Source organism: Lonchura striata, chromosome 4 (assembly GCF_050655825.1).
Source record: "Lonchura striata isolate lonStrDom1 chromosome 4, ASM5065582v1, whole genome shotgun sequence".
NCBI lineage: Eukaryota > Metazoa > Chordata > Aves > Passeriformes > Estrildidae > Lonchura > Lonchura striata.
Window position 1 is genome coordinate 47,563,436 of NC_140706.1, and position 18,576 is coordinate 47,582,011.

The 18,576-nt window shown below is 36.5% G+C and overlaps 1 protein-coding gene across 13 annotated transcripts in view; it reads left to right on the top strand.

The window, feature by feature from the left end:
- Positions 1–18,576, top strand: part of TBCK (TBC1 domain containing kinase) — a 117,985-nt gene that overhangs the window by 3,106 nt on the left and 96,303 nt on the right. For 12 of the 13 annotated variants that reach the window (XR_014954854.1, XR_014954853.1, XR_014954856.1 and 9 more), the window contains 3 exons: positions 557–791; positions 3,217–3,289; positions 17,958–18,072. Coding sequence is in view for 6 of the 13 variants with exons in the window: in XM_085578109.1 (XP_085434235.1) it covers positions 599–791; positions 3,217–3,289; positions 17,958–18,072 (381 nt within the window). In the remaining 7 variants the exon portion in view is untranslated. The remainder of the gene's footprint in view (positions 1–556; positions 792–3,216; positions 3,290–17,957; positions 18,073–18,576) is intronic. The other variant, XM_085578111.1, reaches the window with a different exon arrangement.

Below are 18,576 nucleotides of genomic sequence, written 5' to 3' on the forward strand. Positions count from 1 at the left end.
TACAAATAGTAATATAAATATTCCTATGGTCAAACCTGTTTCGGATTTTTCTTCCTTTTTCAGGTTTGCTTCCTTAACACTATACATTTATATTCAATATGATTTATTTTGATATTTATTAGAATGTAAAGGTACATATTTCATGTTACTTCAAGGGGAAAAAAAAGCCACAAATGCAATCAGTCTTTTATGTTTGCTTTACAATCCTAGGTTGGACTGTATTCGTTAAAACAGAAGGTATCTTTTGTAATATCCATTTGTATAGACCTAGTAAATACGTTGAGCATATAAAGGACCTTTTGTAACCTGTATGGAGTTGCTGTCAGTTGGGATTCACAAATAAATTTAGTATTTTTTTAATGGGAATTTTGTGCTTTGAACAAGATTGTTCCCTTAAAGAAAGAGTAATTTCGAGACCAAATTGTTAAGTCTTCTGTTTCTTCTGGGTGACTTACTGAAGAAAAAAAAAATCTTAATTTCATTATTTTGTAAACAGCTAGTAATCTGAGTCTGTATCTTTTGCTGATAAATTTTTACTCTGTGTTCTCTATTGAAGGAACACGAATTGCTCTGAAGGGCTTAAGATTGTGTGAAAAAGATGTTTCCTTTAAAAGACACTGTGATGGGTGCCTCCACTTTCTTTGCCTCTGCTCTGCCACATGATGTCTGTGGAAGTAATGGCCTCCCTCTAACACCTAACTCCATAAAAATTCTGGGGAGATTTCAAATCCTTAAAACAATCACCCATCCCAGACTTTGCCAGTACATTGACATTACCAGAGGTAAACATGGTGAGTATCTGTTTAATAAGCAAGTTTTTTATGTTATTTCAGTTTTGGGTTTGGGGTTTTTTGGTGACAATATATTTTAAGGTGACTGACAGGAATACTGCCTTCAAAGCACCAGCAAGTGGCCTCAAAAATTCAGTCTTAAAATTCCTGAATACTTTTGCTATGACCAGTGGTGTTGGTTCTTTTCCTTCTCTGTAGACTCAAAGCAGACATTAGTTGTCTGTCCTGTCTTGTCATGTTACAGTAACAAATAAAAGCTTAGAACTTCCTTCTTTTTTATACTTCACTGAAATTCCTGAGCTCAATTGCTCTGCCATGTCTGTGTGTAGAATATGGAAATATGTGTATTTTTGATGGAGAACTCCTACACCAATGTTCTAATCTTGTGAACATTTTCATGTGATGGCTGAGTTTCTTGTACTTGATTTGCAGCTGGTGTCGTCATCTCATGTCCTGGCTGCAAGCTTCCTGTATTATTATCTTTTGATTTCTTTAAGATTTCTCCCACTAGTGGTTACTTTATTCTAGTACAGTTTTGTAAGTTTTTTTTCAGTATCTGTTATTGTTAGCTGAAATAAATCTTAGGTTCTTTCTTTCTGCTCTAGACATTCTGTTGCAAGCTCAGCAGGACTACAGCACTTAATTTCCACAAAAACACTGCAACACCTGTGACAATTTAAGTCATTACCACCTTTAACTTTTAAATCCACATTGTTCTCATACAAAAGTGCATTGTATGTATCTGATTAGCTACAGGGTCTCATAAAGTAGGGCAAGTAATTTTTTTCCTTTTAGAATGCAGTATGATGGTATGTTTCAGATTTTTATGGAATTAGGATATTGCCAACTCCAGATACTGAAGTATTCTGTAGGTCAGGGAGTTCTTTATGTGTTTTCCTTCACCCTCAAACATGTAATTTTTCACTTATGCAGTCAGGAGGTCTAGAAAATTTAATAATTTTCATTTGTATTTACTAGTACTGCTTGGAAAAAACCCTAAGATTTTCTTACAATATTGTTTGTGATGAAAGATTAGGAAGTATTAACTAACATAACATTTAATAAATAAAAAAAAAATTATAAAACATGGCATTTTTGATTACAAAGAGTAAATAGCATGAAGATTTATGTGTGTGTATAAAAATGAAGGAAAAAATTTCCTTCTTATAGTTGAAGTAACTTGAAGGATAGTAAATAAAATGTCTAACCATGAAGTCAGGCAAGTGTTCTGTTTTAACAATGGTTAGAATGCCAGCTAATAATTTTGATATATAATGGGAAATTTGGCAGCATATTGTATCATTTTGATACTGGAAGAACTTTCCATGTGTCAGTTCTATGCCTAATGATTTAATGCTTGTGGAGTTCTGCTTGCAAATGTCAGTTTCTACTGTAGCAGAGAAATGTGAGAGCAGGCAAGGAAAACAATGCAAAAATAAGTTAGATGTATAAATTCCCCCACAAAAGGCTTTCAAAGGGGGAATATAAAAATAAAAGAAAAACATTCAAATTATTTTTTTGTAAAATTAAACTTTTTAAAGATTTATGCTAGCATTGTAGATGAAAATCTCAAATTTTTTTCTTCCAAAGTAAGCTTAAATGATCTTTTGAACGGAAAAAGGACAAACAGAGTTGAGTAACTAGCATTCCAGCTATAATGTGATGACTGTGTTCCTCAGTTTTCCATCATTATCTTACTGTAACAGTTATGTTACTAAAATGTTTGGGATAGTTTAGTTGATTTGATTTTGAATGTGAACATTGACTGCTAGGTTATTGGAAGTATCAAAGCTGTTTTGGAAGTTTCCTCACATGACCCTGTAGCCTCTTGCACGATTGTCTTTTCCTACTGTGTGGTTGTTGTCTTCAGTCCAACAATACTTTTGGTTTTCCCTCCATATTCAGAAGCAGCCCATCTATCTTCAGAGCATCCCTACAGCTCCATGTTGGGCAAGAGGTGCTACAGCTGGCAATGTGCTCATTGGCCTGTCAGGACTGAAGCTCCTGTGCTCACACTGAGTCCCTTTTCTCAAAGCTGGCCTTACTTTGAGTCTCTTCATCAACCCAGCCATGTATTTCTGCAAATTTATATATACTTATCTTTGAGACCTCTCTTCTTCAGTTGAATCTGACTGACATTGGCTGAGGGCTTAGGTATTTTTTAGGAGATTACTGGATGCTTAGATGGTTGGATTGACAGTGCTTTGCACAAGGAAACTGGGAAAATAATTTTCTGTATCTCATAAACAAAAAATAGTGGTGTTACTCATAAGCTGTACATCTTGTAATATGTAATTATGTGTAATTTTCTGTACAATGTATGTCCAAATCCTTCAACATCTGCCAAATAGGTAAAAGAAGAAGTCTCTACTCTGAGTTTCATCTGGATTCCAGTCCTCTTATACTTTTTTTTTTCCCAAATTAGAGAGACTGGTTGTGGCAGCTGAACACTGTGAGAAGAGTCTGGAAGATTTGCTACGAGAAAGAAAGCCTGTCAGGTGAGGTGTCAAGCTAACTCAAATCCACTCATCCTTATTTCACATATCATCTGCAGCAAAATCCTGGACCATCTTTTAACTTTACTGGTTTATCTAAATTTTACTCTGTTAAACTCCCTTAACCTAAAGGCATTGTTTAGCAGATAAAAATATGCACCCAAAGAAGGAGTACTCATTTCTGTGAAATTTTGTTATGGGGAACCTGCTAACAATTAAAATAAATACTTTGTAACTCAGAAAATACTGTAGTTTTGGGGTTTCCTTTCAAAAATAAAACTAGACCTATGACAGGATATGGAACTTTCTAAGAATCAATGTGAAGGTTAAGTCTGCTAGGTGATGAAATACAGCTTTCACTAGAACAGATGGAATTTCGTGTGTGTTTTTTATTTCTAGAATTCTATTAATTTATCTAGAAAGTGGACAAGATGTCAGATAATATGCCCTGTGTTTGTGTTAGCATTTTGTGGACTTGAACTTGTATGACAGTGTGTGTTGCAGAGGGCTGTAACTTGAGGAACGTTAGGGAACTACAGCTACCATTTTTTCTTAAGATAAAGAGGTATTAGGTGTAAAGGGTTTTTCATGTGTGATATATAGTTCTTCACAAAGTTTTGCATCAGGTTCCTATTGTGCAAGGTTCCAGGAACATTTAAAGTAGAAGTTCTTTTCATTCCTTTTTCATTCAGTTCTCACACTGTTCTTTGAGCATGTGTGTCTTGGTGTCAGATGAGAGGCACTCCAGACTGCCTGCTTCTTTCTAGACTGTTTTGGAGAAGGCTTCCATGTATCTATTTTAATTTGCTTTAAATTGCATGATGTAATATATTTACATAGATTCTGTGACAAAACTTCCTCAGATAGCAGGCATGGTCTACATGCACATCCATTCTGCCCTTTTATACTAGCATGTCTTTTGTGGCCTCCAGAAGGGTTTTTTAGATCTTTTTAGATAGGTTGGTAAGGTATGCAACTTTGAGTTTTGGCCTACTGAAAGAAGTTACTTCCTTAGTTTGTGGTGTTACCTCAGCTCTTTGGGCTGTGGCTCTGTTAAAAGTAGTAGCACAAAGCCTGGCTTTATTTTTTTCCTCTTGTCTTGAGAGAGTTTTTGCTGTAGTAAATTGTTCTACTATCAGATCTTTCTTTTAATGAGCCAGTTGGGATTTCTTCTGGATGTTGTAACACTTGAGGATAAGGGCTACAAGATAGCCTGTATGTATATCCACAGTTTTTAGAGACATTAAAGTTTCATCTACTGTGAATTATGGTTTTTGCAGTAGTACCTAAAGGATAAATTATGTTCACTTCAAATGATGTTTCTTGCAAGACTGACATTTTCCTTTTATTTTTTTATGAAACCAGAATTTTTTTATTCCTATGGAGACCTAGAGACTTTCAGAAATAAGTTGGGAGGACCAATTCCCACTTTTTGGTTATGTGATCTGTCTATATCAGTTACCTTTGGAGGGAATATTTGGCTATTTTATGAATTCTCATTACATTGGTCAGTGATAGCATAGCTGGCTACACATCCAGAGCTGACACGTGTGCTATTGCAATTAATTCTTTCAACTGTTTATGGAATGTGAGAAACTGCTCTTCTGGTTTCTAGATTAATTTTCCTTATGCTTGCCAGTAACCTAAGTCCTTTGCACCTGTACTACAAGCTGATGTAGAGTCAGCAGGAAATCTTCTATTATGTCAGGGCTGAAATTCAAGACATTACATTATGGACAGTCTATCATTCTATACATTCTGGAAAACAGGCCATACAGCTGTTATTTGCAGCTAATCTTTGCTGAAGTCATGCATCAGGTGTAGCATACAATCCTTAATATATGAATTATATTTAAAAAAAAGAAATGTAGCAATGTTCCTTCTTCAATTATCTTCAGACTTTCCCCAGGTTTTCTAATTCTAATAGACCAGTTGCATGTAGGGGCCCAATACTGGAAATTAGAGCTTCAAGTGTTTGCTGCTGTGTTCTGTCACAGTGCAGAAAGTCATTTTACTGAGCATACCATCAAACATTCACCAGAAATTGGAGTTGTGACATATTCAAGAATTCATTCATTCATTACCTAACTGTACTGTGTCAGCAGTCCCCAGGAATTGCAGAGATTGTTTGTCATTGTCCTCAAAGTTAACATGTTCAACTTCATTTTCAAAGATTAATGCAAGTAAGTGTTTGGTAATCTATGGCCAGATTACTTTCTGCTTTGAGTGTTGCATATTTGGGATCCTGGAATAAGCTATAAGAACCCTTCTCAGGTAAATTTTCCCTTCTGTTATAAAAACTCTTATCAGGTAAATTTCAAGAACTCTCAAAGTGAGGAAATGAGTGTCAGGTTTTCACAATTCTTATCCCAGGTAAGCAGATATTGAAAAGGAATTTATTACAGCTCTCTAGTATTTTTTTTTTTTTCAGTGGATAGCCATGTGGACATAGTAACTGCAGTTAATGCTTCTAATAGTGACATTAATCCCAGTTTTCTTTACTGTGCTTCCATTGGGCATCACTGTAACAGCAGGGGAGCTCTTTTGGAGTTGTGTGCCACAGGAAATTCAGGCTGCAACCATGGATAAGAGGGTATGATAAGGGTAGGATAAGAATTTTAGGTATTGATATCCCATTTTTCACCAGACTACTGTCCGTTGTCTTCCCTGAGAGAGATTGTAGTCCAGGTCATTGTTTCCTGTTTGAATGCTCTCAGTTTAGTATCCTCATTGTTGTGCTCACTGAAAGGGTGCACTTAATTTCAGTTAATAACAGTCACACTAGTGCAAAATCAGGGCTCTAAAGTATGTTCAGGAGTCAGTTAAATGTTTTAAAGGCTGGAAATTTACGTAGAGTCACACAAAAATAGTAAATACCTGATTTAAGATCACAATGGTTTATTGCTGTTCAGAGATTTGAAAATGTGTCTCAGTCTAGCTGGTTTCCTCTCTCTTCCTGTGCATACAAGGATTTTTTCCTTGTGAATTAATTGAAAATAAGTCACAAAAAATTATGATGGGTAGATGTTTTGTGCTTAAACAGTCTCACTCAAGTGGGAATCAAAATTTTAGTTTTTCCAAGTTGCTAGTTGTTAGTGTTGCTACCAAAGACCAGAATGTAGCATGTCCATTTATCTTTAAGGTTCTCCATCTTTTAAACACATTTCCAACTACTCCTTTGAGATACCTTTTCCAGACAGTGTTAAAGGAGTTATTTTCTCTGCTCCTGTGCTGTTATAAAAGGAGTTGTGAGCACTTCCTTTCCTGTCATGATTCAAGTGTGATTCTTCTTTGAAGAAGTTGGTCTGCACTTGTATTCGTAACAATAAAAATGCCAGAAAATACTGACATTCAGCAGACTTTTGGCACCTACAGTACAGTTTCTGGGTTGGTCTTCAATTTGTGGCTTGGACAGTCTAAGTCTATTTCTTTCTTCAATAAAATATTGTTGTCATATGTTTTGAAAGTCATGGTATTGAAAAATTACTAGTGAACCATCAGATACAAGGTAGAGTTTGTTATACATGGAACATTTGATGGGAAGCAGACTGTGTCTGCAGCTGTTTACTGGTTTGGAGAAAACATGATCTGATGGATTCGGATGAGTACATTTTATTTAGCTACATTAAACAGTTGTCTGTTCATTGATTGGACAAGAGTTCTTCATGCCATCATTGCTGTTAGTATGCTTTTGGCAAACCTGAAGTGAGACTGTGGTATAGAAGTTATTAAGTGGGGAGGAAAACAATTTCTGAGTAGCCAGGCGTTCTTCAAAAATTTTTGTAAAACAGGTGTAAGTCATCAAAAGGCCAAAGGTTTTGCATGATTTGACTTGAAGAGCTGCATATGACCAGAGTTTCATGGGCTGAGTGTATTCTGCTTTGAATCAAATCTGTGTTGGAATTTTACATTAGAAATCCATATATCACAATAAGACTGAATTTGGCAAAGATAAATTAGGTAATAGTAAAATGAAGTAGTATTAATAAACAAACTTAAAGGTTTTTGCTTTTTTTTACCTAAGCATGTGTGAAGTTCTTAGTTTGGACATTTAGTGTCTATAGACTTTTTCTTTACGTTCTTGATAATGCTTTGCTTGCAAAGGCATGGTGAAAGATTATCTGTTGGTCTGGAATTGTTTATATATTGTCCCATTATGCTTTTCTTCATATGGAAGCACTGGTTTATTTCTGTAAGTAATTCTTAGCCTGACTGCAAATCTTCCTGTAGCATTCCTTTTAGCATAGGTTGTCTCCTGTGATTGCCTTTACTCTCACAAGAAAACAATTGTTTGGAATGGAAAAGGGGTGCAGCTTGCATGAAGCATTAGCGCTGAACATTGTTGCTCAAGATGTTTGAGTGATCTTTTTAGGTATGGAACCAAATTCTTTGCTTGCATAGTTGGCTGCACTGTTTGATGGCAGCACAAGGACATTTCAGAACACATATGTTTCCTCCTTATATGTGAAACATAGCAGTGAGTGCATGCTTGTTTCTTATCTTGTCTTCCGGGGGGGGGGGGGGGGGGAAGTGAAGAATCCTGCTCTTTGAGTTTGATAGTGTCTGCCTGTTATTAAAATATGGATATGATAGCTGTATGTAATTGTCCTGATTTCAGCTAGGGTAGAGTTAATTTCCTTTCAGTAGCTGTTCCAGTACATGTTTTTGATTTGGAATGAGAGTGGTGTTGATAAAACTGATGTTTTAGTTTTTTTGCTAAGTCATGTTTATCCTGAGTCAAGGATATTTTTCCTTGGCTCATGCTCTGCCAGTGAGGAGGTACACAAGAGAAGCTGGGAGAGGTGACCCAAACTGACCAGTGGGATGTTCCACACCACGTCATGGCCAGCATCAGCTGGGGGAGTTACCTGGACTGGAGGCCAGCCTGGGTCTGGGAAGGGGGCCTGGCACTGGTCAGTGGCTGGTGAGCAATTGCACTGTGCATCACTGGGTTTTCCCATTTTTTTACCAATATTATCATTTACCATTATTGCTGTATTTTACTTTATTGTCTATTATGCCACTAATCTTATCTCAACCTACAAGTTTTACTTTGATTCTTCTTCCCAATCCACTGAGGTGGGGGGTAGAGAGGGAGGCTGAGTGAGTGGCTGCATGGTGCTTAATTTCCAGCTGGGCTTAGACCATGACAATATAAAGTCTGTTGATGGGGAAAAAGTGCATGATTGTTTCAACCTTTTTTTAACTGTGCTTTTTCTGTAGTTCCTTGTAGACACTTCATACAGATTTCTGTGCTAAAAGCAGTATTAAAGATCTTAAACAGAAGATGAGTTATGCTGAGTTAATTGAGAACAAAAGTACTGGAGAGTTTTGAGTCTACAGTTTCTAGTGAAAGAGAATGTTGAATTTCAAACAGACAAAACACCATTCTCAGCGGGAGGGTGGCTTCATCCTGCAAAGATATTTCTGCAAGGAATTGTGTAAGAGTCATGTTAAAACTCCATTCTGCATTAATGAGCAAATTAGTACTGATGAGCTAATGGCTGAAAACCCAAATGTCAAAGTTGTACTGTGCAAATCTTAAGGGATTTAAAGCACATTATTAATCCAAATGTTGATTTATGATAGTTGTGTTTAGCATAAAAATTGCTGTAGACTGTGAGAACAAGATGTGGTTAGTATATGGTTATTCTAAAAAAATGCAGTGTTTGACACTTCATCCTGCTTCTAGAAAGAAAATAAAGAAGAGTGAGCACTTGTTAGACTTGCTTTATAGTGCATCCTTCTGGAAAGGGACTTTATTTTCTTAAGTGCAAGTTCTTGCTTTTGGACTACTTAGCAATGTCTTCAAGGGAGCATTTGTCACTGATTAGGGATCAAACAGCTGGTTTATTTAGATGCATTGATATGCTTGCAAACATCTCTAATGTCATTCTGGTTTGAGATTTATTTCTTCTCTGAATATGGATATTCTCTTCTTGGGTGTGTAACTAAATAGGTACCAGGGCATTGGACATTGTTATGATGGGAGTGTTTGGAAGGCTGGCAGATCAGGCTAGTTTTAAGGTTTCATTCATTGATTAGCAGTATACATCTTACTAAAGGTTGGTTCATGCATATTGTTCCTCATCACTCTGTAGACAGAACTGATACTGTAAATTAGCTGTGAGTATCTAGTACCACAGGGCTGGTGCTGTGCAGTCAACAATGGCAGCTGTGGTTCTTAAAAGTCTAGGTGGTGAAGCTTGAGAGCTCTTTAAGCAAAGTATGAACTGGTCGTTCTTCTACTATTATCTAATGCCTGATATTTTTATGTAATCAGTGCTATGCAGCCTCTGCAAAGTGTGATTTCTTGTATTTCCAGTAGTGCTTATTTTATGTTCTGCCAGTCATCCTTCCTATATATTTGGGAGTATGTCCTGCATATTTAGAGTTGGTTCTGCTTCTCTTGCCCTTTAGTCTTACAAATTTTGGTGTGTGATTTTCTTCTACATGCAACTGCAGCCCTCTCTCCCCCTTTGGTGATCACATTTCTCTTACCACTTTGAAGAAAATTTAGTATTAATTGTATGGTGATTGATAAATTCATAATTTATAGTCACAGGCATCTGCTTTGTCTACACGTAAGTTTATGGTTACCTCTCCACATAGGTGTTTTCTGCCTGTTGTGATGATGTGCACTGGTTTATAGATCAAAGTGATGTACTTCCTAGCAGCTTTTGCAAGATCAGTTGTTAGCTGTGAAATTCCTAGCAGCACCACTGCTTATTGGCCTAGTTGTAAAGTCCCTTTGATCACTTGAATTTACAGGCTGGTCTTCTTGAAACTTCCCGTTCTGTTTCATTTTTTAGCAATGTCTATACCATTGATAGAGGAATTCAGATTTTTTGAGGGAAACACTAAAACATACTTAGGTAGGCTTTTGACCTTAGATATTTAGATTTTATTTTTAAATATGTTATGACCAAGTTATTTGTTAAAGTAACACTGTTGCAACATATAATTTACATAGAGTGCCCGGCTTCAGAAGATCTGTACAGTGTTGCAAGATTTGTTCATAACTTTAAAAGTTCTGTTGAAATTTTTTTAAATGGGGGAGAAGGAGTTTTAGTTAGGAAAGTGGCTTGTTAATAATGCTTAATCCTCTCACAGACATGCCAACAGAATTTAATTTTAAAAACCGATCATTTCTGACTGCAAGGAGAGCATTGTTTATTGATAGCTAGTTAATGATTTCTAGAGCTGTCAGTTCTGTTTATGCTGCCACACAGCTGCAACAACGTTAACTGCATCAATAATTACCTTTCATTTTCATCTTTTCTTTAAAAATTTTTCATTTATCAGGCTTTTCTGATCCACCTAGGGCACCACAGTAAAAATAAGGGACTCTGTCTCCTTGTATGATGAGGTTAGGGACCCATCACTTCTCTTGCTGTGTGGAGGAGAAAGTCGGCATGGCTGATGTTAAGTAAGACTCTATTCTCATGCCATAGATAAAGGTCTTCTTTAAAAATAAAGTAAAATATTTAAATCAGAGCTACTTCATCTGATTTTTGTATCTAGTGATTGAAATAATTTATTTCATTGCACGTTTTGGTCCAATGTAAAGTATCACTATTATATGTTTTAAAATGAGCTAGCTGAAGCTAAGATGAAAAAAAAAAACTTTTAAAAAGTTGATCAGGGGCAAGATCAAAACCTAGGAATGTGGATTGTCTTTCCCATTCTTTGCATTAAACAGGATGGCACTAGAAGTTTCATTAAAGTACTGCTTCACAAGGCATACTTATTTTTCAAAACTACGTTTTTCATTTATTCTCTATTTTTTTGGGATGAATACTGGATGTCCAAAAGGAATTAAGGTGCAATGTTTGAAAATTTTTGGTTTATGGCTTAAATCATTCAAAGTGATAATGATCTGAAAAATCACTGGACTGATAGAATTGTTGTATTCAATCTGCTCTGTATATAAAGTTGTTCTTTATCTGTGCTTTCATCTATTGTTTCATGGACTTTTATCATACATTACAAGTTGAGACCTTCATAAAAGTGTAACATCATCTGTGTTGCTTTTAAAGTCACCCTTGCAGCTTAGAACTTTAAAAAAGGAATGAAAGAGCTTTCTGAGTTTCCTGAGGTGAGCGATGAACTTGTTGAAGATATCCTGTGTGAAATAGCCTTGTGAATGAGCTAGAGACTTCTGAGGACTCTGTCTATAAAATTCTCTGTTTGTTGCATTCCTTTCCAGTTCATTTCATTCTGGTAATGTGAATGCATTTCCAAGTAAATTGGCAGTGTTTACAATCTTGGTCCCCAGTGCCATTTTTTAATCAAACACATAATAAAGTGCTAAATAAACCATTCCCACCTGCATCAAACTCTCTATGTTCTGTATAGGGTATTTTGTAATTTATTTACCCAGGAAGACCCAATTTATCTGCACATCTGGTTTTCAACCCAGTTCTGCTTTTTATCCTGTTTTCCAGCTGGTTGATTGAGGAATAAGGAGGTCAGATGTCTTTCTTGAGGTCAATGTGGTGATTGTCTCAGCTGGGATTATACCCAAACTTTATCCTTTGCTGAACTATTTGACCACACCACTTCTAACCAGTCTATCCACATTGTTGGCAGTAAAGGAACTAACTGCAAATGTCATTTTCTTTGTTTTATAGTTTTGCTTGTATTGAAATATTGTCACTTTTATGAGTTCAGAAACATTACATCTGTTCACAACCTGGTTCCCTTTCACTTTGAACAGACGCAATTTTTTGTGATGAATCTCCTTCCTGTATTCCAAATGTGTATTAGTTTCACAAGTGCAGGGATAGTGATTGATGACGTTGCTGGTTTGTGTTGCTCTGATGTGCTTCCTCAGGGCAGACCCTGTCTGACACTCTGCTTTGGGAGAGGAACCCATGTTTTCACTCCTGTGTATGAGTGCTACAAGCTTCTTAAGACTCCTGCTTGTTGAGGTTCTCTTCCTTTAGAGTTGAATTTTTACAAGAATATGACAATGTTAGAACAAGATGCACCAATTTAATAAAGGACTTATGCATTGCAGTGTATGTACCCATGAACTGTAAGTCTGAGGAAAGAGAAACTCAGAAACATTGTATCATCAGCATGCTCTTGCTCTCTTTGGTCTTGCTCTGCCTTCCTAAGAGAAGTCAAAATGATTCTGGTTCCAGTTTTTGTTATTGATTTCCTCTTTCCTTAAATTGCTGCTGCAATAAACATGACCTAGTACTAATCCACATGCACATCTCTAGTACCTACAAAATTGCAGGACTCTGTGCAGTTAAGTACATGATGAGGCTTGCTTTCTGATACCAGTCCTGTTTTGTTTTCAGATTCTGGTAGGGCCTCGGTTCACTTCACATTCTTATTCAAAATAGTCCATTAAATACTGAATGTACTTTCCAGGCACAGCTTTCTTCCTTCTAAAACCTGGATTAGGAGCTCTGTGTTGACTGATACAAAAGCATAAAAGGAAATTAAATTTACAACTGGCTATAACCAGTTAAAAATACCACAAATATATTTGAAACAGCCAGAAAAATTTCTCCTTTCCTCAAGATTTTGCTTCTGCCTTCCTTTTGCCCCAGCCTGCTGTTTTTGCTGTACAGGTACATAAATGTGTTGTACAGGTACATAAATGTGATAGGTTGACACTACTAGCCAGATGCCAGTGCACCTACAAGAGGTAGCAGGATTGATGCCCACATTCTTCACCAAAAATTAATTATTACAAAACCAGCACAATCACTATGTACTGATTACCTACACTGTAATAGCTGCCTCTGCATCAAAAGGGGAGATGATGTAGTCTAGAAGGTAGGACAGAACACAGTAAGAAAACAGGAAGATCTTTTCAGATACCAAATTACTCTTTTCATATTAAACTATTTCACTGTAGCACTGAAAAAAGACAGAGAAGCTGTATTTCCAGTTAATGCCATGAATGCACCTCTCTTAAAGATAATGGAGTGAATTTGTGTGTGGATTGGCATTGATTTTCCTTTAAATTGGAGGGAAACTGGATTTTCCTTTAAACCTGTAACTTCCATGATATTGACATGAATGCCGAAAATTCATCACGTCATTGTTTTTTTTCTCATGTTGGAATTTTTTTGATCAGACAGTTTAATGAGTCAAGCCTCCTGACCTCACCCATATCTGATTTCCAACTGTGTGATCTGTACTCCTCTTTTTCTTCAGTATTCAATATGTCATGCATGAAGTAGTTTTTATTTTTCCTTCAGCAGTCTGTGGTGTATGTAGCAACTACCATGCTGCTGGCTGTCAAATGCATTTTTCCACAATTGCTTTTCCTGCTGCAGAGTCAAGCAATGATAAAATAGCAAGGAGATTTTACCAACAGAATTCATGATGGCTGCGGAATGTCACAGGATCTAGTAGATGATATTACCAGACATGATGCTCAGGAGGCAAACTTTTGTTTTACCCAGAAGAAATCTTGGATTAGAGGAAGTTGGAAGCCAGGAAAATATCAAAGAAAATTTCATATGTGCTTGCTTTGTATTCCCTTTCTCCTAGGCATATGCCTGCCTTTTTTGTTTTTGGAAAAAGGATAGTGGGTCTGAAATAATTTTTAGTCTGAGCTAATATGACTATTTTTAGGATTTGGAAGACCAGTAATTTTGTTTAAAATTGAAATAATTAGTTGCAATAATTGTTTGTTCCTAGAGCAGCCTATCTTGGAGTCCAGTTCCCACTTCTACAAGCAGCTGTATTATCATTCCCATTAATCACAAAGCATAAGTTAAAAGTTAGCCACTTAAACTTAATAATATATAGGTAATATTGTCAGGGTTATTTCAGCAGGAATTCAGCATACTACATTTTTGTCCTAAAGCTTTTGCTATTAAATAAAGCAATTCTTTTGTTTGATCTTGTGATTCTGTTGACCCATGGCTTGGGCAGTTCTAATCAACACTTTCTTCCCAGGTACTGCTGGGTCCCTACTGGGTGTGTATGCTCACTCTTAGCTAGCTCTCTGATCCCCTGATTGTTTTCAGGGCTGATTGTCTTTATTTGGTTCTTGATAATCCATCTTTCTCACTCTCTCTGCTAAAATCTGATCCCTTTGGAAAAGGTAAGACTCTGGGTATGCCAACTTCTTCTAGTACTATCCCTTTCCCCCTGGCCCAGAAGCTGTTCTCATTTGGATCAGGGAGCATAGTGGGTGCACCAAGAAGCTTTTCTTCCCCACCCAACCTGACTGAATCCAAAAAGAGACAACAGTCTCCTAAGCAATCAGATTGTTTCATCACTGGGTTTGCAGAACCACAAGAGATTGAAAGTCTGCTAAAACATCTGTTTCCTGACAGGCTAGGTTCATTATTCCTGAATAAATGTCCAGAAAATGGTTTTGTGTCCTTAACAATAAGAATTCAATAGACTGGCGATCAGGTTGGCTGCTAAGTGGAAAAGGTAATGTTTTTTGTGAAGGCACAATGCAGCCACCTGTGTACTATTACAGTGTGGAAATTAGTCATTTGTCTGGTATAGCTTTTGGTCTGACAAGTTCTGGAGGTAATAAAACAATCCTCCTTTTTGTGGGTTTTTAAGTCGACTTCCCTTCTCTCTCCACCCACAAATGCCATGCACATGCCTGTTAACCACGCTGGGTTTTGTACTGTTGGCCGAACTTGCTCATATCAACTTGTAGAGATCTTTTTTTTCCTCATCCTATTTGCAGGACGGATCTGAGGGAGGAATACAGTTCTCCTTAGTGCTTCCTTTTCTATGCATTCAAGTTATATGCCCCAAATCTAGTATCAGTTTTAATCCTTACAGTCTTTTCATTCATTATTTCTAGTATGAAGGAACACAAAATGACTTCTTTTTATGGCTGGTTCTTCTCCAAACCAGGACAACCATTGAATTTAACCAGTTTGATTTTATACCTGTGTGCAATCCTTTCTCTTAAAGAGAACCCCTGTTCAGAGGCTTAGCTGACTAGGCTACAGATGAATAAATTTTTGGTATCTAGACTAAGGATTAAAATGCAGACAGTTTCTTGAACATGTGTTTGTTTTGCAAAGAATTTTATGTTTCTTTTCTTGCTGGTGGAGAGGAAAATAACCTTAAAACAAGTCTTTTTTGAAGAGCTAGGAAACTCCAGTGCATCTCACACGTGCTTTTACCTGCTGCATCCTAGAGTATTGCCTTAAGCAGGGGAATGATTTGTTTTACTGTAATATGAACAACCATGATCATCAGCTGTTGAGATGAAGAGGCTGCTTCATGCCACACAGCTATTATTATTATTATGGCCCTCCTTAGGTCCATGGTGTGGTGTGAATGGTGTCAAACCTGCCACATTTACATTTGGCGACTTCATCGCCTCTGTTCTTTCTAGTGCTTTTGCTGTTGGATTTTTTTTATTCACCTCCTGCTAAAGGAGGGTGCTGATATCTCTGCAGTTCAAGAGGTCCAGTAGTTAAAAGGGCTGCATTTATTTTAGTTCAACACTAGCTAGTCTATTGAAAAACAGACTTTCAGCTAACTGGCAAAGAAAGAGCTTAAGAGCACTGATTATTGAATGCTCTTGAAAAACAGTTTATACTCCTGTGATCCTGATCGTTGGAATGATGGATAGGGTTTATCTTGAAGAGCAAAGAATCCCAAAGCAGTAATTCCATGTATTTGCCTGAGTTTTGGGATGTCTTTTTAATGAATTGCAAGAGAACATGGAGAATTAATGGGTGTCTGAGGCCCCCTGGTGCCAGCAGAGCACACTGCCTGCCTCCAGCAAACAGCCACCAAATTTCACTTTTATTAATTGTTACTTCTGGTTTTTTAATATGCCATATTTACTTCTATTTTTTTAACAGAGAAGCGATGTTTAGGCTAGAATATCTCATAATGTACGAATTGTTCACGTGCAATTGTTTCCTTTATGGAAACATGAATACTCCATCATTTATTTTTCATGTCTTGTTTTGCAAAACTGGGCAGAACATGAGAGAGGGGATTCTGTTTGCCACCACTATCACTAGTATTTGCATTGAAGGCAAAAAAATATACAAGAAAGCTGAAGACTTGTAATTTTTTTTGCTATATTCATATTTCTGCCCAAGAATGACTGAAAGGTACACAGCTAATAGGTACACAGCTGTGGTGTATGTAACTTGTGGGTGGGAGGTGCTAGGGAGGGAGGAGCTAGATGGTTGTGGGGTTTTGTTTTGGTTTTGTGGTTATTAGCCACGTGTTTTTGATCAAATTGCTATGACCTTGAGAATCACTTTCAAATATTATGATTTAAGATACAGCAGCATGGACATGTTAGAATAGATGCCCTTTGTGCTTAAAATTTATCTTAAAAGTGTATATTCACAACTATTGTGAATTAGTACTGAGCTCTTCTAGGAAAAAAGGGAGAATCTAGAGAATAGCTCCAGCCAGGGTAACTTAGTCATGGCTTTTTTCAATATTTCTTGTTGCACTAGTCTCAGAATTTGTTGTGTGACTTTTGTCAAAATCTAGCTATTTACTCTTGTAAAACAAATTTTTGTCATTCCATCAGATATGAATAGCAGCTGATGAAGTTGAATAAATTAATTACTTTTGGTGTTTAGTCAGATAGTTGGCTTGTTGCTGTCGTCAGTCTGAAATTCTCCTTCTCATTTTTCAGTTACACAAGTTTTTAATAAGCAAGAGAAGGTAGTGAATATCCTCCAGAAGTCTTGTATATTATGTGTTGTTAAGACTTGTATGTTGTATGTTTTTCTTTAGCAATGAAATAAAAAAAAAAAAATGGGTTGTAAAGTTAGGTCTTTATAAGCAGATATGTTTTGATTTTTTGACGTTGTGTAAAAACCAGTATCTGCAGAGGAAAAGTTACCAAAAAGACCTGAAATGGCTGAGGGAGAGTGGACAGAATTAGGAAGAATAGAAAGTTAAATGGAATCTCTCTAGGTGACATGAGACATGATGTCTGTGCCTTTTGTTCTTATTTAGAGTGCACTTTGGAAGCCTGTTATGGTGATCTGTGCAGATGCATGATCAGTTATTCACAGAAACTCCTGTTTAAGGCTATCAGTCTATGGAGGAAATGGTAATTTTTGTCAAGATAAATAGTTATGTCAAAATATTTTGCATGGTCAGCTTTGTTGTTTCTCTACAAAAAATGGTAAGGTTGTTGCTGCCAAGGTTGTAAAACAAAATGTGCTGAAAATGCAGATTTCTGCCTTTTTTTTTTCCTTATTTTAGATTTTGAGATGACTGAAGACTATAGGTACAGTCTAGTTAGACCTCTCTGCTATCTTCTGAATAAGCTGTAGTTACTATCTGAGTTTTGAAAACCTTTTGTTCAGGTGATTTATTTTTTTTTATGAATATCAGTAGGAGACTTAAGAAGAGCAAATAAAAATAAGAGAGGGTTGAGATTCTTTATTTCCCAGTTAGGTGAATTTCTGTTGAGAAGAGTATTTTATACTTTGTCAGTGTTTTCTACACTTCCTAAGGACCAGTTCAGTGTGAAGAAACCAAATTGTGGGATTTTGAGAAGATGTGTGTATGGCACTGAACATACCCCACCATATTCAATGCTGATCCCTTAAACTGTTATGGAATTGTAAATGTCTCACTTTTGTTTGGAATAGCTGTGAAACACTACATTTTTACTGATTAAAAAGGAAAGCACTCACTATAACATGTTGTTGGTTTGTTTGTTTTTTTTCAGTTCTTCAAGGATCTTATGCATAGCATATGAGGTTTTGCAAGGTTTGCAGTATATGAATAAGCATGGAATGGTCCACCGAGCACTCTCCCCTTGCAATATTCTTTTGGATCGAAAGGTACAGCTACAGGAATGAATCTATGGGCTTGTTTGCTGCTAGCAAGTGCTGTGCTTTGTCATAGATGGAGACTGGACAGTCAGAGTCCTTTCAATGGGGAAAAAAATTGCAAATCTGGAAAGCTGTTTGATTTGTTTATTTTTTTTTAACTACAATTTTCCCTCATTTCTTAAGTTTCAAATGTTTTGCTGAATTTATTTTTCTATTCTATTCCAAACCACACTTTTTCTCCCTTCTCAAAGTGATAATCTAAGTCTACTTGTCATCATTAATTACTCACAAGACCTTCCTAGCTATTTGAATAGATGAATACTTCTTATGGCTAATTAGCTGTCAGTAATATTGTGTTCCATAGTGATATGATACTTGCCTTTTAAGAAACCAAGATATTTTTTTTGTTCATGTTAAAATATTCAAATTTAAGTATCTGTCAATTCTGTTACCACAGAATATTAGGTTGGCAGAGAGGAATACAATTTCTGGTCATAAAAGTTAAGAGAAATT